Source organism: Pelodiscus sinensis, chromosome 30 (genome assembly GCF_049634645.1).
Source record: "Pelodiscus sinensis isolate JC-2024 chromosome 30, ASM4963464v1, whole genome shotgun sequence".
Taxonomy (NCBI): Eukaryota; Metazoa; Chordata; order Testudines; family Trionychidae; genus Pelodiscus; species Pelodiscus sinensis.
Window position 1 is genome coordinate 5,527,883 of NC_134740.1, and position 25,622 is coordinate 5,553,504.

General features: G+C 54.9%; 1 protein-coding gene and 1 gene segment (V, D, J or C); one reads left to right on the forward strand and one right to left on the reverse strand.

Annotated features, from left to right (window-relative positions):
* LOC142821336 (Ig heavy chain V region 3-like) overlaps nt 1-25,622 on the reverse strand; it is a 250,481-nt gene that overhangs the window by 20,096 nt on the left and 204,763 nt on the right.
* Nucleotides 10,832-11,803, forward strand: LOC142821062 (olfactory receptor 10A7-like). Its single transcript, XM_075911849.1, has one exon. It carries the CDS (start codon nt 10,832-10,834, stop codon nt 11,801-11,803), a length of 972 nt encoding a protein of 323 aa, XP_075767964.1.

The following is a 25,622-nucleotide window of genomic DNA, read 5'->3' on the forward strand; positions in this document are numbered from 1 at the left end:
ACATTGCTCTTCCACCCACTGTCATGCTGCTCCTGCCCTCTGCCTTGGAGCGCTCCCTTGGGAGCCTCCTGCTTGCTGGGCAGGTGTGGGAGGGGGAAGAGGAAAGGAGCTGATGTCAGGGTGTCCCTCCTCCCCCCTCTCTGTGTGGGTTCAGGAGAAGGGGATGGAGGGAGCTTGGCAATGCAAATCTCTGCCACGCTCACAGTCTGTGTGTCTCTGTCATTTCTCTCTCTCTCTCTCTCACACACACACAGACACAGACACTGCCCTTCCCTCTCGTCTCTGGTCCCATCATGTATGCGGGGAGGGGGGGAGGGGAGAGGGGAGGTTACCACTTTCACTGCTTGCAAAGTGGGTTAGTTTGGGTTTGACTGGGCTGTGCAGACATCACTTTCATTTCTCTGGGTTGTTTAAATGTGATTCTTGGAGCAGTGAGCTCTAAAATGCCGAACCTGCCACGTCTGGAGTCGTTATCCCCGTGGTAACTGCTGCTCCTGGATGTGGCTGGCATGTCCCTGCAGCCCCTGCGAAGCAGAGCAGGGGGTGTCCACATGCCGTCCTTGCCTGCAGACACCACACCTGCCCCTCCCATTGACCAATACCAGGGAACTGTCTGTAGATGAGGGGCAGCACATCAAACCGTGAGGCCACTGCAGTACGTAGCAGCTGCTCTCAGGAGCACTGTGGGGCCAGGGTGGGTGAAGATCAAGCTCCAGGCCCTGTGCTCTCTGTGTGAATGCTCCAGCCCTTGCACAGCCCAGCACCCCTCCATAACGTCAGGGGGTCCCTTATCCTGCCTCCTAGAGCAGGGGCCAGCTGGTGAGGGCTCCCCAGCCGCTCCCAGGCTGTGTCTACACTTGCTCCAAACACACCCTCACTGCCAGGTGCTTTTGTGCAAGAGCATCCATGGCGTGTGTGCGCTCTCAGGGCGTCCTTAGGATCCATGGTGCCCTAGGCGGGATTGTTAAACTGGTGCCCCTAGGCCTGACTTGCTCTTCCGCCCCCTTCCCTCAGACTGTGCTGCAGGCAGAGCATTCGGCTCTCTCTAGGACCCAGCCCTGCTGTTACATGCCCCACTGCTTCCCGTCATAGGCATGCACAGCACATCTCATTAGGCTGTGCACCCAGAGAATGTTTTTAAACGTTCTCTTTGACCTCCCTTAGCCAGGCCCCTGAGCCCTGTTAACCACGCCCCTGGCCCCCATTAGCCTCTGGAGGCAACACTCTCGGGGCAAGATGGACACATGCCCAAAAGTAACTGCTGCTCCTGGACGTGGCTGGCAAGTCCCTGCAGCCCCTGAGAGGCAGAGCAGGGAGTCGCCACACGCTGTCCTTGCCTGCGGACTCCGCTCCTGCACCTCCCATTGATCAATGTCAGGGAGCTGTGGCATCAGTGTCTGTAGCCCAGGGGCAGCACCTCAAACCACGGAGCCACTGCTGTAATTGCCAGCTGCTGTGAGGCGTGAGTCTGCCGTGGCTCTGCTGCTCCATCCCCGGCCAGCTGTTCCCAGCCGTTCCCAGCCGTTCCCAGGCTATGTCTACACTGGTGGGTTCTTGCACAAGAACATGTCCACACTGCCATGTGCTTTTGAGGACGAACATCCTTGGCAGTGTGGATGCTCACTTGTGCAAGAAAACTCTCGTGGCCATTTTAGCCATAGGGATTTCTCACGCAAGAAACCACTGCCACACGTCCACACAGCCCTCTTGCACAAGAGCTCCTACACTTGTTAGAACAGAATGTAGCTCTTGCGCAAGAAGCCCTCTCTCCCCACACTTTAAGCTATGTCTAAACTGGTGGGTTCTTTCAAAAGAAGAGCCGTTCTTCTGCAGAGTGTCCACACTGCCCACCCACTGTTGTGCAAGAAGATTTACACTACGGCTTAGGAAAAGATGACCTCTTGCACAAGAGCTATGCTCTTTTCTTACAAGTGTAAGTTTTCTTGTGCAAGAAGGCAGTGTGGTTGCACAGCAGGGGTTTTCTTGCACAAGAAAGCCCTATGGCTATAATGGCCTTTCAGAGCTTTCTTCTGCAAGGGTATGTCTACACTAGCCTCCTAGTTTGAACTAGGAAGGCTAATGTAGGCATTCGAAGTTGCAAATGAAGCCCGGGATTTAAATATCCCAGGCTTAATTTGCATCTTCCCATCTGGTCGTCATTTTTCAATCCCCCTAGTCCGAATTAACTACCCACGATTACACACGGCAGTGAAACATTAACTTGAACTAAGTCCTTAGGTCAAGTTAACTGTTACACTTCGTGGAATGAGGTCATCCATGTCTAGTCCCTGACAATAGAGGCTAGAGACAACATCCCTGCCTATTCTGTATAATAGCCAATGATGGACCAATCCTCCATGAATTTATGTAGCTCTTTTTTTCAACCCTGTTAAAGTCCTGAGCTTCACACCATCCTCTGGCAAGGAGTTCCACAAGTTGACTGTGCCTTGCATGCAGAAAAACTTCTCTTTGCTTGTTTTAAACCTGCTGCCTATTAATGTCATTTGATAGCCCCTAGTTCAAGTGCAAAAAATTCTTTGGGAGTTAGTTCCCTGGCGTACAGCCCAGTGGCCAATACCAGGGTGATGGAACAGGAGCTGCAGACTTGGTGTGGTGGATCCAGCTTCCCTGCAAGAGGCTTTGTCAGAGCTGGGCGAACAGGGCCAGGTCCACAAGTTTCTCTTCTCACTTCTCAGGCAGGCTCCTGACCGCAGGCCTCGCTTGGGTGTGGTGCTGAGGTGTGGCAGGAAAAACTCCCCTTTCCTACAGATCATGGGAAGCGAGTTTCATTCCTCAGCCCGGGACAATTAACCATTCAGCTGCCGAGTTGCCACTTGACTTCAAAGTGACTCATGGACACTGACACTGTCACAGCCAAGTCCTACCCGGTCACAGCCCCTTGGGGGTCTTGGAACCAAGAGCACAGAGCAGGGACAGAAACCACCTGGGGACATCACTGACCTCCAGTGAGGTGCAGGGACCCCAGAGAAGCACAGTCACTAGCGAGCAACCAGCCGGCCTGTCAAAGCGCTGCTGTGTCGAACGTGGCTCCATTCGCCACCTCTGGTGACGGGCTCTAATGACCATTTATACCCCGTTCTAATCTGCCTTTAGTGGCTGAATGTGGGTGATGTAGCCCAGACGTTTCCTGTCCCTTCCCGGCTCAGTATCAGAGACTGTGGGGGACATTTTCACACACACTTCAGTGAATCTCGAAAGGAGTCGGTTGAATTTCAGCGAGGCAGAGACTGCTCAGCCCTGGCGATGAAGCCCCTTTGAAAATGGGATCCAGGCTCCCCAGTCACTTAGATGTTCACTATAATGACACCTGAACTGAGCTGTTACAGACGCTGACAGGACAGGGACCTGGGTGTTCCTTTCCAAGGGCAACAGGAGGTTTGTTTCCAGACGGGGCAAGCTCAGCGAACCATGCTGAGATTGTCAAACCCGCTTAAGGGAATCGGATGAGAACTTTGTGCCTAAACCACTGAGGCAGCTCTGACAAACTCAGCCACACAGCGTGTTCCTGGAATCCGTGTGTTATTTCTTGAGAGCCAGCGCAGACGTTGCGTGCCACAGAGAGATTGGCTTTAAGGCTCAAAGTTTCTCCCCTCCCTGGGATTTTGCCTTTGAGACTAGAAGTTTGCATCTGCCGGTGTCATCTAGAAACAGACCAAACACCAACTTTCCTTGCTGGTGATGTTCCCCGTGGGACTGGCACCTGGGGAGGCGGCCCCTGCCCGCAGCAGGCTATACAGCGCAGCGGAGAAGATTTTCCACAATTGGCTCAAGGCTGAGGCGTGGGGCGCGTCACCGGACAGAGCGAAGGAGCCTCGGTCGCTGCTCTGGGCTCTGACGTTCCATTGACCGGGCCGGGGCGCAGGGGAACGCGCCGGGCAGAGCAGATGGGCGGAGGAACCTGCCTCTGGCCCTGAGACGCTGCGTGCGGAGGTGGGAGCCGGGATCCGGTTGCTGCCTGACCTGCCTTGGAGGTAAATCAGCCGTTTCCTCCCTGCTCCCGCTCCAGGGCTGGGAAGCAACGTGGGTTTGGTAGGACACTAGTGGGGGAGGGGAGGAGGATTCATGGGGCACTGGGCGCTGGTTTCTCACAGCCCCGCTACCCTAAAGGACAGGATTTCAGATCAGCGAAGAGCTTTCAGCTCACAATTTCCCTTGCTCCCGTCACCCTGGTATCTGAAACGTGTCTCTCCTTCCCCACCCCATGCATTGCTACCAGCCCAGCTTGGCAGAAAGGCACCCGGTGCTTGGGGGGGACCAGTCTCTGGAGGTATTTGGGCAGATAACGATGTGAAATCAATGTTTGCGTGGTACCACTCCCACGCTGACACTAGGCCCTGGTCTGAGGCAGTGACAGAGCCTTGCTAATGGGCCGGGTGAGTCCCAGAGAGAGCTCCGGGCAAAGCTGGGACAGGAATAATAGAAACACAGAACACGAGAACTGGAAGGCACCTCGGAAGGTCGTTGAGTCCAGTCCCCTGCCCTCAGGTACCAGAGACCTTCCCTGATAGGTCTCTGGCCAAGATTCCACAACCTCCCTAGGCAACTTATTCCAGTGTTTCACCACCCTGACAGGTAAGAAGTTTTTCCAAATGTCCAACCTAAACTTTCCTTGCTGCAGTTTACGTCCATTGCTTCTTCCCCTATGGTCAGCAGCCAAGGAGAACAAGTTTTTCTCCTTCCTCCTTGTGACACCCTTTTTGGTACTTGAAAACCGCTTGTATTCATCCTTCGTCATTTGTCATAGTTTCCACTTTTTATATGACTTCTTCTTGATTTTTAGATCATGCAAGCTCTCCTGGTTAAGCACAGGAGGTCTTTTGCCAGACTTTCTACATTTGCTATACAGCTGAAGAGCTTGCTGTTAGGTCCTTAATAATGTCCCTTTGAAAAACTGCCAACTCTCGTCAATTGCTTTTCCCATTAGTCTTGTTTCCCATGGGACCTTACCTACCAGCTCTCTGAGCTTACCAAAATCCGCCTTCCTGAAATCCATTGTCTCTGTTTTGCTGTTCTCTGTTCTCCCATTCCTTGGAACCACGAACTCTGTGATTGCGTGATCACTTTCACCCAAGCTGCCTTCCACTTTCAAATTCTCAACCAGCTCCTCCCTATTTGTTAAAATCAAACCTAGAACAGCTTCCCCCCATTAGCTTCTGAGATAAAACAATTGTCTTCAGTGCAATCCAAGAACTGCTTGGCTAGTCTGTGCCCTGCTGTGTTAGTTTCCCAACTCACATCCTGCACCCAAGGCAGCCTTGCGAACACCGGGTCTGCTTCCTGCACCCCTCCCTGTGTCACAGGGAGTGTCCTTCCCTGCTTGCCGGCCCTTGCAGGGCCATGGAGACAGGGGGAGGATGGGGCAGAGCTGACATTTGCTGCTGCCTCAGGCAGGAGATGTTGACGGGAGCCGGTCTGGCAGAAATGGCCTTTTCCCCAATCTCATGGACTAACCTTCAGGTTTATGGCTTTTTTCTCCATTTTTAACCAGTTGGATTGTTTACCCTTGTGGGGAATGCAGCCGGGGCAGGGTGTGGGGGAGGGGGATGTCAGTACCAACAGTGGGGTTGTGGGGAGATCCCACCCATGACAGCGGACATACAGCAGCCCCCTGAACCGGCAAGGGGGGGCAAGACATAGGGGGTCAGGAGCAGGGACAGCGGCTGCTCTGGCCCAGGGCAGGGTCCATCCACAGCCAGGGCTGGCAGGAGGTGGAGGCTCCAGCCCCCTGATAATTTTGGGGTCCCTCCACTGGCCTCTCTCCAATATACCAGCACCCTAGAGCTGGCTGCAAATGTCAAAGGGCAGGAGCACAGGGAGCTGCCTTTTCCTGCCTAGTTCACAGTGGGTTTTAACACTCCCCCACCCCCCTTCATGTATGGGCCAGTTTGTGGGCCTGAGAGATTCTAGGAGGTTTAAGTTTTGAGACACTCGCACCCACCCCCCTGAGACTTGAGTGGGACAAAAGGTAAAGTGACGTGGCGCCATGTTTCCCCCCAGAAGGCGGGGCCTGCAGACCTATGAGGCAGACCCGGGACAGGGCTCACAGTGCGACAGGGCCTGGTGGGGAGGGATGTGTGAGCATGCACCGCTCGATTGCCCATGTCTGTATCTTGGAGCCAGGCCCAGCAGCCAGATGGGAGGGGCAAGAGAGGTTGGCGGGTACCAGAGAAATGCTAAGCCCCTGATCCATACTGCCTCCCTCCTTGCCTCTCCCAAGGGGGACCACCGGGGTGGGACACAGACCCTGACTCATGGCCTCACCAGAATGGAATGTGCCGTCTAGCAGGTGTGATTGGGGTGTGCATGGCAGGTGTGTCTGGGCCGGGGGAGAGGGGAGTGAGAAAGGGGGTGGTAATAGGGGAATGGGGCACTGGGAATAGGGGAATCAGACCGAGGCAGGTCTCTGCCGCATTGGATCTGGGAACAGAGCAGAGGGATGAGGGAGCCCATTGGTGTGCACGGCTGGGGGGTTACAGGAAGGGGTATGCTGTGTGTAGCACTGCAGTTGGGGAAGAGGGAAACTCTGTCGGCCCACAGAGATGCACCCCAAGGGCACACAGGGCTTAGGAATCCACCTGCTTGGACACTGGCCCCAACACAAGTCACTTCAGACTGTGCCCTGCTGCTTTCTGCCTCAAGGAGCAGAACCAGGGCCAGGATGAAGGGAAATCCCTCACACCAGCCCTGACAGGTCCCAGGTCCTCTTGCTTGGTTGGTTTCTCTGCTGGAGCTCCCTGTCAAATATCCCCTCCTGGCCCATCTCCCCAGTGGAATGGCCCCTCCCTCATTCGGCTTTTAGCCACTAGGCAGTGATGGGAGTGACGGTCTGACCCAGTGTCTGTCTCATCTCTCTGGGTGTCTGTACTCCCTGTCCAAGCCCAGCGCTGCCGGGTTTGAGTGCCTGGCGACAACTCTTGAGATGCTCCCCAAGAGCGCAGAGTGTGACGGCGCGTTGGGGGTTCCCCGTCCCCTGCACCCCGAAATGACACAAACAGACTGTACCAGCCAGTGGAATTGAGGGTGGTTTATTGCTCCTCCAGCACAGCGCAGCACAGATGTAATCTGGTTACAGGAACTGGGCTAGGAGGCCTCAGGCCCCCTTGAGATGGGGGAGACTGGGCCCCTAAACTCCAGCTCCTCTCCCTAGGCTGTCTCATCCATCCTCCCAGCCAGCCAGCAACCAACTCCCTAACTTCCAGCCCTGCCCCTCAGCCAAGGCAGCATCCACCTTCCTTTGTTCCTCTCCATGGGGGGTGTCTGGCCACTGGTTTGCATAGTGACTCATCCTGTTTTGCTGGGTCGTGGTACCCACGGCAGCCAGTGGGGGTTCCCCCAGAGCCAGCAGCATAGAAACCAGCCAGGTACCCCCACTACGTCACAGTTCTCCCCCCTCCGAGAGCGAACTGAGCAGGGTCACTCCGCTCGTGACCTAGGGAAGTTCGGGTCCTCTGCGTGGGAACCCGCCCTGGGGACATGGGTGCTCCCCTTGACTCGGGCCGGCCGTGGCAAGGCCCCACATGAATTGGCTTCCCTCTGTCCACTCGCCGCCCCGCTCCAGGGTGACTGGCCCAGGCCTGTCCTCGGGGGTCACACCCACCCTTCCGCTGGCCTTGATCTCTGGCCAGGGTCTCTCGGGCTGGGGCCATGAGCCCAGCGAGCCTTCTCTGGACAGCCAGGGCGGCTTCCACCCCCGATGCTCCATCCCGGGAGGACTTCCCCTCCCATAACTCTCTCATCAAGCCCAGAGGGTCCTCTATCTGGGGTAGAGACCCCCAAGCCGCTTTCCTCCTGTCTTGGGCCTTCCCGCCCCTCTGGCAGGAGTCACAGGACCGGCAGTACCGCTGCACGGCTGTAAAGATTCCCGGCCAATAGAAGTGCTGGAGCAGCTTCAGCCGGGTGCTCCGGATCCCCCGGTGGCCCCCAACGGGGGAATCGTGGGCCAAATACAGCAGCTTGAGGCGATACTTTCGGGGGACGACCAGCTGCCGCTGGACCCTCCATGCCCTCACCTTCCTGGGGAGGAGCCACTCACGGAACAGGAGCCCACGCTCCCGCAGGAATCTCTCCTGGCCACCTCTCCCCCGGGGCTGAGCTGCATGGAGGCCAGCCTGGTCCCTCAGCCTCTGCAAGGAGGGGTCTGCCTGCACCTCAGCCTGGAATTCAGCTGCTGAGGCAGGGATCGGGACCTGTTCCCCACCTTTGCCTAGGTCCGGAGTCCCAGCCTGGCTGGACCCCGTGTCCACTGGGATGGGACCCTGAGGATGCTGCCAGGAGTCCTTCCCTGGACCCACGTTGTCAGCCCCCCGCTGGCTCTGGCTCCGGGTAGTGACTAGAGCCCGCTGGGATTCATGGGGCCACTCCTCTAGGTCATTCCCCATCAGCACCTCGGTGGGCAAGTGCGGGTGCACCCCCACTTCCTTGAGGCCTTCCTTCGCCCCCCATTTCAGATGCACCCGGGCTACAGGCACCTTAAACGGGGACCCATCTATGCCCTTCAGGGTCAGCTGCGCGTGGGGTAGTATCCGCTCCGGGGCCACTATGTCGGATCGGGCCAGAGTCACCTCCGCCCCCGTGTCCCAGAAGCCTGTCACCTTCCTACCATCCACCTCCAGGGGTATGAGGCACTCGCTCCGCAGGGGCCGTCCTGCCCCCACCCGGTACACGGAGAAATCCGCCTCCTGAGAATCAGACCTCCCAGGGGAGGTGCACTGAGCATCCTTCCCCTCTCTCTGAGCTGAGGTTTGCCTGCCAGCCCCTGCCTCTGGGGCAGCCTGCCCTTCCTCCCGCCCCAGCCAGTTAACCCTGGAAAGTCCCCGGTCCTGGGACCTGGTGCACTGAGCCCTCTTGTGGCCTTTTTGCCCACAGCGATGGCAAGTTAGGCTTTGGGCTGTCTCTGTCCAGGCCCTGGCTGGTTCTCTGGGGCGCAGACAACCTGTTCCTTGCTCTCGCCCCGTAGTTGACTCCCTCCGTCGCTCAGCCGAGATCCGGTCTCTGCGCGGTTCCCTTTCTCTCCGGGACTCCCGTTCACACCCGGACCGGCTCTCCGTGAACTCATCCGCCAGTCTCCCGGCCTCCTGGGGGTTCTCTGGTCTCCGGTCCTTGAGCCACAGCCTCAGTTTGGGTGGGCATGCTTCATAGAACTGCTCCATCATGACCAGCTTGAGCAGCTCCTCTGCGGTCTGGGCTCCGACTCCAGACACCCACTTGCGGCAGTATTGCGCCAGGCGGGAGGCCAGGTCCACATAGGTCTCCCGTGGCCCTTTCTGTACCCCCCGGAACTTCTTCCTGTACATCTCGGGGGTCAGCCCGAACTTGTGCAGCAGGGCCTCCTTGACTCGGTTGTAATCCCCTGGCTGTAGGTCCTCCAGCTGGCTGAGCACTCCGGCCGCCTCCTGGTTCAGTGCGGGGATGAGCTCCTGCAGCCAGTCAGCTGGGGGAACCCGTTGCAGTCCACAGGCCCTCTCAAAGGCACTGAGGAACCCGTCTATGTCACCCATGTCCTTCAGTTGGGCCACCACGAGCCTCTCCAAGCGCCTGGCATCCCCGGGACTCTGGGGCCCATCCACTCTTGGCGCAGCCGGGGCCCCGCAGGTTCTCCGCTCTGCCATGGCCAGCTCATGCTGTCGCTGCCTCTCTCGATCTTGGCGCTCCTTCTCTCGGTCCTGTACTTCCAATTCCTTCATCCGCAGCTGGATCTCCAGCCGCCGCAGCTCCGCTGGGCTGGCCCCTGCCCTAGATGGGCTACGGCTTGCAGGCCTCCCGGGAGACGCTGTCTCATCTCTCCGGTGGGTTCCAGCGCTCCTCCCCCTCTCTGAGCCTGACACACTCTCAGGTGGGGTCTGGCTGTTTCCCCTGGGGACAAGATCCTGGCCCCGTGGCTGGTCATTCTCTTCCAGCTGGGTAATCAGCTGGGCCTTGGTTGCTTTCCGCACAGGCAAGCCCACTCTCTCTGCACAGCCCCACCAGCTCTGCCTTCAAGAGTCGGGCGTAGGCCATCTGCCCGCTGGTCCCCTTGGTGCAGACTCACCAGTCTAGTGCTGCAGCGCCCCACGATTCCCAGGAACCGCTTCGCTCTGTCTCCAGCACGCCTGGCTCCAGGGCTCTTGCTTCTACTGCGCCTTGTCGCTTGCCGCTGGAAGCTCCATCCACGGGGTGCAGTGCATCCCACCCCTGACACCAGTGTGACGGCGCGTTGGGGGTTCCCCGTCCCCTGCACCCCGAAATGACACAAACAGACTGTACCAGCCAGTGGAATTGAGGGTGGTTTATTGCTCCTCCAGCACAGCGCAGCACAGATGTAATCTGGTTACAGGAACTGGGCTAGGAGGCCTCAGGCCCCCTTGAGATGGGGGAGACTGGGCCCCTAAACTCCAGCTCCTCTCCCTAGGCTGTCTCATCCATCCTCCCAGCCAGCCAGCAACCAACTCCCTAACTTCCAGCCCTGCCCCCCAGCCAAGGCAGCATCCACCTTCCTTTGTTCCTCTCCATGGGGGGTGTCTGGCCACTGGTTTGCATAGTGACTCATCCTGTTTTGCTGGGTCGTGGTACCCACGGCAGCCAGTGGGGGTTCCCCCAGAGCCAGCAGCATAGAAACCAGCCAGGTACCCCCACTACGTCACACAGAGACACAGTCTCTTTAACCTGCGCTCTGCTCAGGTATCGACTCTCTCCCGGGGCCAATTGATGGCTACCCCCACTTGGCTGTTGTGCACAGGCCGGCAGAGGGAGGCAATGAAGAAAAGCTGCCATATTGCAATGAATGTTAGTTATTGCTCACAGTGACCCTGTTTCTCTCCCACAGACACACCCCATGGCAAGCCAGGAACAAGGAAACGAAACGTCCCTCACTGAATTCATCCTCTTGGGATTCGGGGAGCTTCCTGGCCTGCAGGTTCCTCTCTTCCTGCTCTTCCTTGTGATCTACCTGGTGACCATGGCTGGGAACGGCCTCATTGTTGTGTTGGTTGTGGCCTATCAGCACCTTCACACCCCCATGTACTTCTTCCTGGGCAACTTGTCCTGCTTGGAGATATGCTACAGCTCCACCCTCTTGCCCCGGCTCCTGGCTGGGCTCCTCGCTGGGGACTGGACAATTTCCTTCACTGGGTGTCTCACACAACATTATTTCTTTGGTGCTCTGGTGGCTACAGAATGCCTCCTCCTATCAGTGATGTCCTACGACCGGTATCTAGCCATATGCAACCCACTGCACTACACAGCCCACATGAGTGGCAGGTCTTGCCTCCAGCTTGCCGGGGGATCATGGATAGGTGGCTTCCTTGTTTGTAGTATAAGCACAGTGTCAATATCCCAGTTAACCTTCTGTGGCCCCAACACTATTGACCATTTCTTTTGTGACTTTATTCCCCTTGTGAAACTCTCCTGCAATGACCCTCTGCTGATGGACACATTGGCGTTCTCAATGTGCTTGATTTTCTCACTGGTCCCCTTCCTGCTCACCTCGGTGTCCTACATTTGCATCATTAGCACCATCCTCAGAATCCACTCCACCACCGGGAAGCAAAAGGCCTTTTCCACCTGCTCCTCCCACCTCATTGTGGTGAGTGTTTACTATGGAACTGTCCTGATTGTCTACATGTTCCCAACCACTGACCGCCTGAGCCACTTCAAGAAAGTTCTCTCAGTCTCCTACACTGTCCTGACGCCCCTGGTCAATCCACTCATCTATGCCCTGAGAAACAGGGAGGTCCAGGAGGCCCTGTGCAAAGCTTCCAGGAAATTAAGGGTTCCAAGATACTGGCCCATTGGTTTGCTTAGGTGAAAATGGAATAGCTGCAACATGGGCCGGGGTAGGACCAGAATCAAAGCCTACCAAATAGAAGGTTCAATTTCCACTCGTATCTCTGACCTTCTTTCCCTGCACTTGCAGAGTCACAGCCCTGGGAGCAACGGGGGTGCAGGGACCTTTTCCAAAGCCTTTCTCTATGATATTTAGGACCAATGGACAATGCCACCAGGGACGTACCAATGGGCTGCAGGGGACGTGAACTGGTGGCTATGCCAAATGAAAAGAGCTGGAGAGACTGAGCTGAGAGAGAGGTGCAGGAGTGGGTCACATGCTCTGTGCCTTGGGCCAGCTCTGTGCCGAGAGCCAACCCAGCAGGGTGCATGTGACCTGTCCAAGAAGACAGTGAGCAGGGGTGTCCATCCCATTCCAGACGAAGAGCCACAATAACAGTGGAGACAGAGTGAAGAGCTGGGAGAAAGTTGTTGAGAAAAAAACAAACCACCACCATGCTCGGGGAAAATAGACGATGGTACATCCATCCCAGAGCATGGCTGCTCTTTTTGTTTGTTTGTTTGTTTTTTGGTTAACAACTTTTCCTCGGGGCCTTTTTTTGGCAGGGTGGGGGAGGAGGGAGATCTCAACAGCTTTGCCCAAGCTCTTCATGAGTATCTAGGGATAACATATTTGATTCCCCCAAGTGGAAGTGACTCCCTATAATTTGTTCCCCACAACCAAAAGTCTAAGTAGTATAAGTTTGTTAAGTAGAAGAAGGATATAAGTGTTTAGATTTCCCTGTTAAAGTGTTTAGATTTAGTGTTATCAAGCTTGATAAGTGTTTAGATTTTTTTTTAAGATTGTTAAATGTTTAGATTTATTACTATGTAGCCAGAAACAGCTCCCCTCTCTGTGTCCCAGGCTCAAGCTTTTGCAAGGGGCTGCTTGAAATTGACGTTGAAGCGATACATTGTGACAATGCATTGCCAAGCCACTATCTCTGCTCTGGGAGCCAAGCCCTGTAATTGACTAAGGCCATTGCTATAACTATAATAGTAACTGACTCAGCACTCAGAGAATGTTTTAAGAAATGCCACCCAGAAACTTGTGACTTTTTGTAACTACAACTCTTGTATATGTAAAGTTATTATTATACAAAATACTGTGTGTGAAACATTAATTAGGGAATGTACGTAAGAGAGAGAGAGTGCTTGGCGATGAATGAATGGTTTTGAGAGGTGCCAGCCTGAGAATGCAGCAACAAAGGGCTGAAGAAGGCGTCAGGTGCCAGTGCAACCAAAAGGTGTCAAGTGGAGAAAACCAAGTACTGGAGGTCCACCCGATGAGATCACTGACCAGCACCTGGCAGCCACCCTGGACATCAGCATGATGCAGCAATTCCCATACACTGGCATAGGAAGAAATTCCTATAATAATTGGACTAAAAGACTATGGAGTCAGAGTCCAAGGTTCTGCTGCCAGCCCACCAGGAGCTTCAGATGCGCATCTGATCAGGACTTCGCTCCCCACTCCCATCACTTGTGTACAGAGTACCTGGCCAGTATTCTGTCACAAGCAACTTCCAGGCTGGTAACTATTACAAATACACAGACCTTGAATGAATGGATGAATGAATGAGTGTGTGTGTGTGTGTGTGTGTGTCTGTATGTATAAGGGTTAAGTAGTGATAGGAATAAGTAGTTAAACAACGTTGTTTGCTTCTATCTTTTCTTTATTCTTTATTATTATTTTTACAATAAATGTGGCTTTTTGCCTTATCCCCCTCATGAGATCCTGCTTGCTTTTATTGGTACAACACCCTCACCACTGCTACTGAACATCACAAAAAATGCACTGGGAAGGGGTGAGAGGTGCAAGCTCCAGGAGGGAATCTGGATGCAGGAGGAAGGAGAGAAGAGGATGCTGGCTCAAGGGGCCCCAGGCTGCAAAGTTTTGAGGTCAGAGGGTGGGTTGGGGTTGTGTGAAAACTGCAGGCTTGTAGCTGTGAGGGTGCAGGAGTTTGGGCTGGGGTGCATGAGGGGCTCAGGACAGGGAGGCTGGGAGTACGACATGCTCAGGACACAGATTTGTGGTGTGTAGATGGTGCAGGAGTGTCATGGCAGAAGACTGGGGATGTCAGGGTGCAGGAGTTTGGGGATGTGAGAAGTTCAGGACAGGGGGTTCCAGGGTATGATAGGCTCAGGTTTGGGGTGGAGAGCCGTGCAAGAGCATTATGATACTGCAGTGAGATGGAGGCTTGTCCCCAATTGGGGGCTTGTTGGCCAGGATTCATTTTTAAATAAAATATTATGTCAAACAGAAAATGTTTCAGCATTGTCTTTATTTATGAGAAGGGCAGGGAACCTGTTTGTGTCAGGGGTCATTGACTCACAGAAAAGTCAGTCGGGGCCACACAAGTGAGATCCAAAAAACCAACCCTTCCAAACCCCCCAAGCCTCACTAACATGGCCTCAACTGTGCTGGTGGGGTCAGGGGACAGGGTCCTGGGGCAGGGTGCTGGGGCAGGGTACTCATGGGTGGGGGGAGATAGCTGGGGCCAGTACCTGTGGATCTAGGGTCTCAGGAAGTGCACTGGTTGCTCTTCCCTTCCCCTTCCTTCCCCCAGGCAGTCTCCTGCTCTAACCCAATTCCCCCTCCCCTTCCCAGAGTCAGGCACACACCCTCCAATCCATTCCCCTTTCCCTTCCCCAGAGCCAGGCACACACATTCCATACTCAATCCCAACACCCCAGATCCAGACATCAGCCCTCCTCTATACCAATCCCCCTCTCCAACCTAATTCTCAGGTCCTGGAGCCACCACCATGGCTACAGTCATGCCTCTTCCATCAGGCGCTGAGGTGCATGAGCTGAGTAGCCAGCACGCCATGCACACCCTGCCCCCCAACCTCCCTTCCCTCCCCTCCCTTTCCCCAGAGCCAGTCACCTCTCCTCCCCCACTAATCTTATGCCCAGGTCCCGGAGCCACCACTGGCCCTGGCATCACCACCACATCCAGAACCGCTGCCACTGCCTGCACTCAGCAACCGACTGCTAGTACGTGCAGAATATGATGCTGGTGCTGGGCCCACAAGCGGAATGGTGCGGGTCGTGAGAGCGGCTGAGCTGATCGGCTTTGGTTTCTGTTCCGGTTCCATCAGGACCTGCAATTTTTCTCTTCACGAGTCGCAGGTTGGCCACCCCTGTGCTAGACTGTGGGTCAGTAGCAAGAGCGCTCATCCAGCTGCACAGCAACACAGCACAGGCCTGTTGTGCCATAGAACATACAGGAGCACTAAGACATGTAAGAGTCCAACAATGGACCTGCTCAGTCAGTGGCAGGAATTTCCACTGCCCCTAGACCAGAGGAAGGAGTGGGAGATGCTGTCCTAGAGATTCACCTAGCGAGGAGAATTCTAAACTAGGTTTGATGGGGGAAGGTGACCAAAACTCGCAGGTAAGTACCATAGATGCCTGTATGCAAATGCTAAAAAGTATGAATAATCAGGAAGAACTTGACGTGCTAGTAAATAAACACAACTATGACATAGCTGGTATCACACAGACTTAGTGGGATCATGCACAATGTAATCGGTCAGGACAGTGATGCAGTAAGTTCAGGATTCACTGGTGTGACATCCTGACAGCTGTCCTGCTCTGTCAGTGATGATAAAAGTTTGGTTGTATGTGTTTTTGTATGCTCCCTCAGTATATCATGCCAGCTCTGCACAGCCAGCTAGCATAATAGACCTCATGAGAGTCCCCAGGGCTCATTGACTCGGATGAGATAGGATGGCACCCAAGTCAGGTTTACTGTTGAATGAAGCACATTAATAGTTGTCGGTAGCCAGATGGCCTCTGAGCCCCTGTGTGTTTGTACCTGTGACAATGGACCCGGCTCAGTCGACAGTATGGATTTCACTATTGTCCCCTAGGCCGGCCCAAGGAGTTAAATTGAGGTACCCCAACATTTATAGAAGAGAGAAACAATCTGATACACACCCTAGAATCATTGTACTCGTTAACGACACATTTTGTACCTCCCCTTGTACTTTCCTCCCCAAGCATTCAGCACCCATCATTCTGCTTTCACTCCTGGGCTGTGTCCACACTCGCAGCTTCGTGCACAAGAACACCTTGCATAAGGGTTCTTGTGCAAGAAGTCTTGTGCAAGAAAATGTCCACACTGCCATGTGCGTGCCGTGCTTTCGCGCAAGAGCTCCCATGGCAGTGTGGATGATCTCTTGTGCAAGAAAGCTCCGACGGCCATTTTAACCAGAGGGCTTTCTTGAGCAAGAAATCCCTGCCAAGCGTACACACTGCCCTCTTGTGCAAGAGCTCCTGCACAAGAGGGCTTACACCTGTTAAAAAAGAGCATAGCTCTTGTGCAAGAAGCCCTCTCTTACCGCCGTACTGTAAATTTCCTTCTGCAAGAGCGGGCAGGCAGTGTGGATGCTCTGCGGATTCTTGCGCAAGAACAGCCATACTTGTGCAAGAAGCCGAGAGTGTAGACATAGCCCTGAGCTACATCTAGACTGGCATGATTTTCCGCAAATGCTTTTAACAGAAAAGTTTTCCGTTAAAAGCATTTTTGGAAAAGAGCATCTAGATTGGCACGGACGCTTTTCCGCAAAAGCACTTTTTGTGGAAAAGCGTCCAGGGCCAATCTAGATGCACTTTTCCGCAAAAAAGCCCCGATTGCCATTTTTGCGATCGGGGCTTTTTTGCAGAAAACAAATCTCAGCTGTCTACACTGGCTCTTTTGTGCAAAAGTTTTGTGCAAAAGGGACTTTTGCCTGAATGGGAGCAGCATAGTATTTCCGCAAAAAGCACTGATTTCTTACAGTAGGACGTCAGTGCTTTTGCGGAAATTCCAGCGGCCATTATAGACAGCTGGCAAGTTTTTCTGGAAAAGTGGCTGATTTTCCGGAAAAACTGGCCAGTCTAGACACAGCCCTGGTGTTTTTAAACTGTTTTATCAAGTACTAAGTTGGGGTGTCCTTGTACCATGCTGGGGGGGATGTATTTACATATTTCATGTGCTTTTTAGCAGAGCCAACAGTTCTAGTGTGAGAGACACTGACTTGCAGGAAAACATCGGCTTTTGCCACAGCCTATCTATTACTCATGGGCTACATCTACATTGGCCTCTTTTCCGAAAGGGGCATGCTAATTTGACAGTTCATAATAGTACTTTCAGGTAGGAATAAGAGATCGTCCGGAAAAGGGCTTTTTTCCGGAGGATCGGGCCAGTCTAGACGCTCTTTTCCGGCTTTTCTACAAGCCGGAAAAAAGCGGCTGACATCTTTATTTAAATCCCACGGGGGATATTTAAATCCCCCGTGGATTTCCCTATTACGAACTGTCAAATTACCATGCCCCTTTTGGAAAAGGGGCCAATGTAGACGTAGCCATAGTATAACTCTTGCTCACTTTGGTTCAAGCACCAGGCCCATGCTTCAGGCTCTTTCTTTCTCCTACACACACGATTGGTCTGTTGGTATAGAAGAGCCAAACTTGCTCAGGAAGGGTAGGCAGGGAAATGGGAGGAGATGTTGCTTTCTATTTTGAAGATGCTTATACTTGGACTGAGGTTGAGATGGACATAAGAGACAGACTTCCTGAGAGTCTCTGGGTTAGGTTAAAAGGGGTACGAAGCAATGGAGATGTCATGCTGGGGGTCTACTGCAGACAGAAGTAGATGAGGCTTTAAAAAAAACTAACAAAATCATCCAAAGCACAGGACTAGGTGGTGATGGGGGTTATGTCCCACGCACTCCAGCCCTTGCCTGGTGGGCTGCCAGCTCCAATACCAGAAATAATACCCAGTGTCATAGAGACTCTAGAGACAGTGCAAGTCAGGACAAGGGTCTCTCCAAGCTTCACCACGTCTGGGCTGGACTGGACCAGCTGCACCTGAGAGAGGACACGTGGGGACAGGGAAAGAAAGTGAGGGATGATTTAGCCATTGACAGTCTCTCTGTGGACCTGGTCCCTGGACACTCCCAGGAGAGGACAGTGAGCAGGAAACAAACACACACACACACACACACACACACACAGTCACTGCAGAGCAGCACCAGACAGTGGGAATCACAAAGGGCACAACAATGCAAAACCAGAGTGAGCCAGAGTGGGTATAAGAGTGAACGCAGCCCCCACTACGTTACTCATAGCGATGTCCCCTCGGGGACAGGTCTCCATTCACAGGGAGATTTCACATCAGCTCACATGACAGGTGGCGTCTGTAAGTGGAGGGAGGAGAAGCCAGAGAACAGGCCTCTAGGCTGGCACCCTGGGGGAACCGGCTTGGCCTGGGATTTGTGGTCTGTGTGCTTCTGCTCCCCCTCCTGGCTGTGGGGGGAAGGGCGATTCTGCAGCCTGGGTTGTTGCATGATCACAAACTGGTTTGATGTCACTGTGTCTCTCCCGCACAGTAATAGCGGGCGGTGTCCTCGGGCTTCAGGCCGGTCAGTTACAGGGACAGCAGGTTGTTGGGGTTGTCCCTGGAGATTGTGAATCAGCCTTTCACAGAATCTGGGTATGCAGTTGTGATGACACGTTGGGGTTTCCCCATCTCCTGCACCCCCCTAGTGGCATGAACAGACTCTACCCGCCAGTAGAATAGAGGGAATTTATTGCTTCTCCAGGATACAGCACAGCACAGATGTCATCTGGTTACAAGAACTGGGGCTAGGAGGCCTCAGCCCCCCCCCCCCCCGAGATGCGGGGTGGCTGGGCCCTAACATCCCAGCTCCCTCCCTAGCCCCTTCTCCCCGGCTTCCCAGACAGAAACTGATTCTCTTCCAGCCCTGTCCCCCAGACAGGGATTGGTCTCTGCCTTCCTTCCTTTGTCTCTCTCCCTGGGAGGCAACCTGTCAGACAGGTTGTGAGACTCCTGTGTGGTGGGGCGTCGGGGTTCCCCTGCCTCCTGCACCCCTGTAGTGGCATGAACAGACTCCACCAGCCAGTAGAATAGAGGGAGTTTATTGCTTCTCCAGGATACATCACAGCACAGATGTAATCCGGTTACAGGGCCAGGCCTAGGTGGAGGAGAGAAGGGGGCGGACTGGATCCAGTTACTGAGGGGTTGGGTTTGCCTGGGAGGGGAAAGAAGGTGGAAACTGAGTTCGGTGAGTGGGTGGGTGGGTGGGTGGGGGGGGGGGGTCGGGATGTGTGTGGAGGGGAGACAGGACGTAGGCTGCCGGAGGGCGTGGTGGGAGTCAAAGAGCCGCAAAGTGAAAGGGGCGCTTTCCACCTCGGTGCCTGTCCTGCAGAGACAGGCTAAGGGGTGGACAATTTTTTTTTATGCTTGGGGCAGCAAAAAAACCTAGAGCCGGCCTTGAGTCTCAGACTCAGGAGCTGTGGGTCCCGTTCCCTGGGTATCCTCTGCCAAACGGGGATAATAGCACTGACCGATCCTTAGAAAGAGCTTCCACGTCCGATGAGAAGCTGGTACCAGGGCTGCTAGGAACAGACACGTGTGCGGGGCTGGTCCATGGACACACTGGGGAGATAATACCCTACGTGACCTGCTGTGGCTTGGAACTTGGTGCAGACAGACGCGGGGAGGATGGAAAGTGAAGGCTGAAGAAATGTAGGAAGAAGCAGGAGAGACACGAGCACCAGCCGAGGCCTCCTGCTCCTTGCTCAGGGTCCGGCTCACAAAGTCCTTTGGGGCAACATGGAGCTCGGGACTATCAGGGGCTCTTCACTTCCTGTGCAGCTGAACAGGAATCCGGAGGCTTCACCAGGGAGGAGGAGACAAACTCCTTCCCTCCCCCGCCCCAATAGCACCTGGGACCGGACATCGGGAATAACGACACGGTACGAATCTGCAGTTCATGTCCAAGCACAAACCTTGGGAGACCCCTCCCCCGAGGGGGGTAAATCAGCTCCCAGCGCTGGCGAGCGGTGTCTGCCCCACCGGCCCAGCGGGACTTTGGCTGCAAACAGGGGACGCGGCTGGGCAGTGAAAGGGTTAAAGCCCCGCGGCAGGTTTCTGTTTTATTTGCCTGGAGGCGCCTTCTCAGTTCTGTGCCGAGCGCCCGGTTGTTCGAGTCTCTGCTGCCCCCGCGTGGCGGCCGCGGGTTCTGCAGCCTGGGTTTTTGCAGGAGCATCAATAGGTTTCGAGTCGCTGTGTCTCCCGCACAGTAATAGCGGGCGGTGTCCTCGGGCTTCAGGCCGGTCAGTTGCAGGTGCAGCAGGTTGTTGGGATTGTCCCTGGAGATGGTGAATCGGCCTTTCACGGCATCAAGGTAGCGTATATAGCTCCCATCACTGATAACAGCGACCCACTCCAGCCCCTTCCCCGGAGCCTGCCGGACCCAGTTCATCCCGTAGCTGCTGAAGGTGAAGCCGGAGGCTTTGCAGGAGAGGCGCAGAGAGTCTCCGGGCTTCTTCACATCCCCTCCGGACTCCACCAGCTGCACTTGGGACCGGGCACCTGGGAACAAACACGATACAAACATAAGTATCAAAATCGCAAACACAAATTATCCGTTCCCTCTCAAGTGTATTTAGCTAGAAAATACCTGGCAAAACTGCCGCAAAGAAAACTAAATAGACCCAAAATTTCATGTTCCCCGTTGTTGGGGGGGCAGAGGTGGCTGGTAACTGCACAGACACCGGGGGCTGCGGGGTGTCTCTCCGGGTGCAGCCTAGGCAGAGAGAGACACCGATTTAAGCAGGCACCGGTCACCGCCATTTGCATATTCCCCTCCTTATCAGAGACACAAACGCCTTCCCTTAACGAGCCGAGTCACTGCCATGGAGTGTCCGGCAGAAGGAGTCTCCTTCCCCCTCTCTGTGTGTTTGGGGCACAGGCAGCGCGTGGCTTCGGCTCACGTGGTGATGTTGGGGGGGGGGGGTCCGTGTTTATTGTGAGCCCGGAGGTGAGAACATTTCCCTCTGTGCAGATTTGGTGGGAATTGCCGCTTCGGCCCTGGGGTGCGAATCTTCAATGCGATTCGGTGCCTGGATCCCACAGACGGTCAATTCGATCCTAGCTCGGAAGGTCCTGGACGGTGTAAAGGGGCCCGGGTCCTCTGGCGGGTGCTGCAGTAGCGGGGCTGGGAGACTCGGGCCTTTCTCATTTCCCGGGTGGGTTCCTGGCCCCATGGCGCGCCCTGCCGAGTCCGACGTTCCCACGCGCTGCTCTTGCCTGTGCCCCAGGGAAACCCTCGGGAGCTCCCGGGTCTCTGCTCCTCCCCAGGTATCTGCCAACGCCCGAGTGTCACTGCGAGTGCAACACCCCCCATCACGACAGCGCGAGTGGAGACAAGCAGAGGCCAGGAACCTCCCCCAGCCCGGTGCCCTCTGGCCCGGAGCCCCGACCCAGCCCCAGCGGGGCCCCGCTTCCCCTGCGCGGCTCCAGGGACCGCTGCTCCAGCTTCGAGTCTCCAGTTCCGCGACCGCCCCTGCTGGCCGCAGAGCAAAGGCGCCAGACACTCGTGTTTGCCCGGGGGTGCTGGCTCCTTCCTCTTCTTCCCCCGCCACTGCCTGCGGGGTTTGCCTGGCGCTGCACAACCCCATCCGGACGGCGGATTCTGCTCCCGGAGTTGCAGGGCGGGGGGAGGGGCGAGCTTTACAGAGGAAACTGAGTCAGAGAACTTACTTCTAATGAGCGCACAATGAACCCTAGTGCCCAGCGCCCTGCCGGGACCGGCAGGAGACTTACTGCTAAGAGTCAGCGGAGAGCCGGCCCTGAGGCAGTGGGGCTGGGCTGTCTTTCAGCTACACGCTCCGTAAAACTCCTCGGGGAGGAATAAGGGGGATCGGCACCAGGTGAAGCCTGGAAGAGCCTCTTCCCCGCCCATTGACGGTCGTCGCCTGCCACCTAGTGGACAATCGATCCCATCTCGAGCTGCAGCTGCTCTGTTCATACAGGCTCTGTAGGGTACTTGGCCTCCGAAAAAAAAGTGGGACATGAATGGAGGGTGCCCGGCGCCTGAGACAGTCAGGGGTGAGTAGGGCGTGTTCCCCCTGCCATTTTAGTGACATGCGGTCCCTAGCTGTCTGACCATCCCTATATGTCCGACCTGTCTGTCTCTTACTATCCATCCATCCATCTGCAAACACATCCTATCTATCTATCTATCTATCTATCTATCTATCTATCTATCCCCACACACCCCATCTATCTAATCTATCTATCTATCTATCTATCCCCACACACCCCATCTATCTATCTATCTATCTATCTATCTATCTATCTATCTATCTATCTATCTATCTATCTATCTATCTATCGACCTGGTCTGTGAGGACCAGGAGACTTGGATGCGGATCGTGGTTTTCCCTTGGCTGCCGGATGATTGTAGGAAAGTCCCTTCCGCTCCCTGTACCTGTTTTCCCATCTGTGAAACGAGGCATAATAGCACTGACCGCTCCTTAGAAAGAGCTTCCGAGTTCGATGACAATCAGGTACCAGGGCTGCCAACAACAGACACGTGTGTGTGTGTGACCTGCTTCTAACCTGCTGCAGACAAGCGGTGGTCAAATACTGGCCCGCGAGCCGGATTCGGTCTCCCAGAGTCAGCACTTTGGGGCGCCCCAAAGTGCCGTATTTTTCTGCTCATGTATCGGGGATCACAGCTCATGTTGGTTACGCGGAGAGTGAGGGGATTGGTAGGGGATCTACAAATGCCAGCCCGGTGGGGGTCTGCCTTGCGCAGCTTCTAGTTTTAACAAATTCCAAGGAAGGTTGGAGTCCCACCGGTGAAAGTGAGTTAGGTACCTTACTCCAGTTGGGATTCACAGCCCCTTCCTGGAGGTCGGTGCCTCGGTGGATACTTAATAACACCGCCAAGCTCCCTGCGCCAAGGAAGGAGTTGGTGCTTCCTTTAAACTAGTGGTTAGAACACTTGCCTGAGAAACGATACAGCCAGGATCATCTCTCCGCAAACTGGTATGAGAGCAGGGGGAGTGTAGACACCCTCTCCTCTTTCAGCCTTAATGAGTATTCATTTACTCCCTGAGGAACAGCTTCAGCGGGAGATATTGAAAGACCCCCCCCCCCAAATCCCCCATCGTCTCATACTCAGGATATTTCCTCACGGTTCTATTGCTGCTGTCACAGGTGACTCTCCCAGAAGCCTAATTCATGTTTGGAAAAGTGACTTAGCGCTGCAGCAAGAAAAATCTAATTCCCAGGAGGCCAAAGTGAGTTGGGAGCCGATGAGGTTCGGGGAGAAATTACCCCGGATTGTTGACCTGGGCAAATGCTCTCGGGAGTGGTGCCACAGAACGATTTGTTGCTTTGAAAGGCTCCAATGTTGGAAGGACACCTGGGTTGGCAGGGCCTGGGTTCTCTCACTGGAGGTTTTTGAAGGGCGGTAGCTGCGGTTTGTGTCACTGTGTCCCTAGCGCAGTAATACGTGGCGGTGTCATCCGCTCGCAGGCTGCCCAGCTGCAGCCAGGCCGTGCTTATGGAGTTGTCCCTGGTGATGGTGACTCGCCCCTGGAAGGCCGAGGCATAGTCAGTGCCACCGCTATTTGGATTGATCCGTCCGACCCACTCCAGGCCCTTCCCGGGAGCCTGCCGTGCCCAGTTAATGTGATAGCTCGTAAAAGTGTAGCCGGAGGTTTTACATGTCAGCTTCACGGACTCTCCGGGCTTCTTGATTTCTGCCCCAGACTGGGTCAGCTGGACCTGGGAACTAACACCTGTGAATAAAAAAACCAAGAGAAATTCCATTAATTCCATTCTATTCCTCCTCTTCCCTTATCCAAGCGCTTGCCTTGTTCAGGACAGTCTCTTGTCTGGCTTTTTATAGGAAGAATCTGTTCCCGCCATATTCCTGTGCAGTAGGGAAGTACAGTTACACGATTTTCAGAGGGAAACTGAGACATGAACTGGGCTGGAGGTTTTTCACAGCTGCGTACCGGATTCCTGACACAAAATAATCAAAATTTGGCATTAAAATAGACTACTAGTCTTTCAAATTCCACACTTTGCGATGTATTCAGAGCTAGGATTTAGAATTCAGACTTCCTGATCCACCTCCTAGGGCTTCACCTTCAAACCATCTTTGCTCCCCTAGCCCAGCTGTACCCAGCAGAAACTCGCATCCATCCCTTTACCTGAGAGAGCCGCCAGAACAAAACAGAACCCCAGACCGATCATTGTTATATTCTCCTCTCCCACCTTGTGTGCTGCAAAGCAAGAAACCCTCTGCCTGTTAGCGAGGGATCCTGGCTGTTTTTGTGTCAGTTTTCCTGCTTCATTTGCATGTGGGCGGGGCTACATCGTTTGACGAAACCTCGGCTGTGCCCGCCTGGACAAATAAATGGCCTCGGAATCTGGCGGGACACAGCCACGGAGGAGGCCAGAGCAGATCTATGGAATTTGGTCCAAGAACTAGGACAACACTGAAACTACTTTCATCTCAGCGGGGCGCCCGTGTGTCCTAAGGGACAATTGGTGAAGCTGAATGTTACGGTGCCCAGTGTCGGTCTATCACAATGTCACACCCAATGGATGTGAAACCGACATAACACAGAGTCCAGGGATGTGTAAACACGGGCACTCTCCAGCGGGGAAATCTGCCTGTGAGCGGCGATCTCCGAACTTCCCTGGGGCGCTGGGCACCGAACTCGTGCTGAATGGGAAGGGATTAGGCTGGGCAGAGCCTCGCGCTAAAGATCCATCCCAGCCTGCAGAGCTGAAGCCAATAATTCCTGGTGATTATTCCCCGAGCCAGTCTCTGGGAAGAAACGTTTCCGAAGTGACCGTGACACTTTGCTGCCCCCGTGCGGATCTGTCCCTTCAGTGACCACAGAAACGATTCCCCCGCCTCGTCCTTTTAGCTCAGGAGTGAGCAAAACGGCCCTCGGGGGCGGATGCGGCCTCCCGGAGGCCCAGAAGCTCCCCCGTCCCCAGGCCAACCAGGGGCAGAGGAGCACGAGAAGTTTCCTCCGCACTGACCCTGCCCTGTGAGGAGCACTTGGCACTTAAAAGACTTCGAGCTCTTCTCCGTCCCCAAGTGTATGCTTAGCGGGATTTTTAAGAATACCGGAACACTTAGCCTGTATTGAGATCTATGGGACTTAGGTACCCGGCTGATTCTGAGATCCCCAGCCGGTGCCTGTCTGATTCCCCAGGCAGCTACAGAGCAGAGGTTTCGAGGTACTTGGACAGAGAGGTCCCAGCTGACCCTTCATCCTTGCATTCGGCGGTGCGAGGCCCAATCGATGTGGAGGCCTGAATCTCCTCTTCAAATCCCGCGAGACCTGGTGCAATTCGGGCCCGAGGACTGCAGTTTGCCCCCCCGTGAAAAGGAGCGATCCAGGCCCCGGGTCTGGGGAGGGGCCGTGCCCACGGGGACACCGGGCCGCAACCCCTCGGGGAGGGGAGATTTCCGCCGCGCGGAGAGGATTTGGGCCTGAACGTGCCCTTAGCTGAGCCGGGTTCGTGTCTTGAAGCAGCTGCGGGGCTCCCCGGTAGAAAAAGCTTCGAGGAGGGGGGCGGGGTCGTGTGAGGGTCAACATCAAGATCATTTCCTTAGTTCATGATCTGTAAGACGCAAAGTGCAGACAGAAGCTTTTCCCTTGTCATGTTCAAAACTCTTCTGCGGTAGGAAAGCGGCGGTTTTCAGACCACGCCCCCGCGGTGTAACATTGAGGGATTCCAATAGCACTGGTGCTACTAAATAATAACAAAACAAACTAACAAATAATAAAACAATTCCGTTCCCAGGCACTAGAACCGTCTCGCTGCAGCCACATTCCCATTCCCACGGCCACGCGTGTTCCATTCGACATCCTCCCACGCTGTCCCATCCACGCCCCGGCTGATGTTAACAACCCGGATTTCCCTCCAGCACGGGCCCTTCCCCACTGTACCTCTGTGTGGGGCT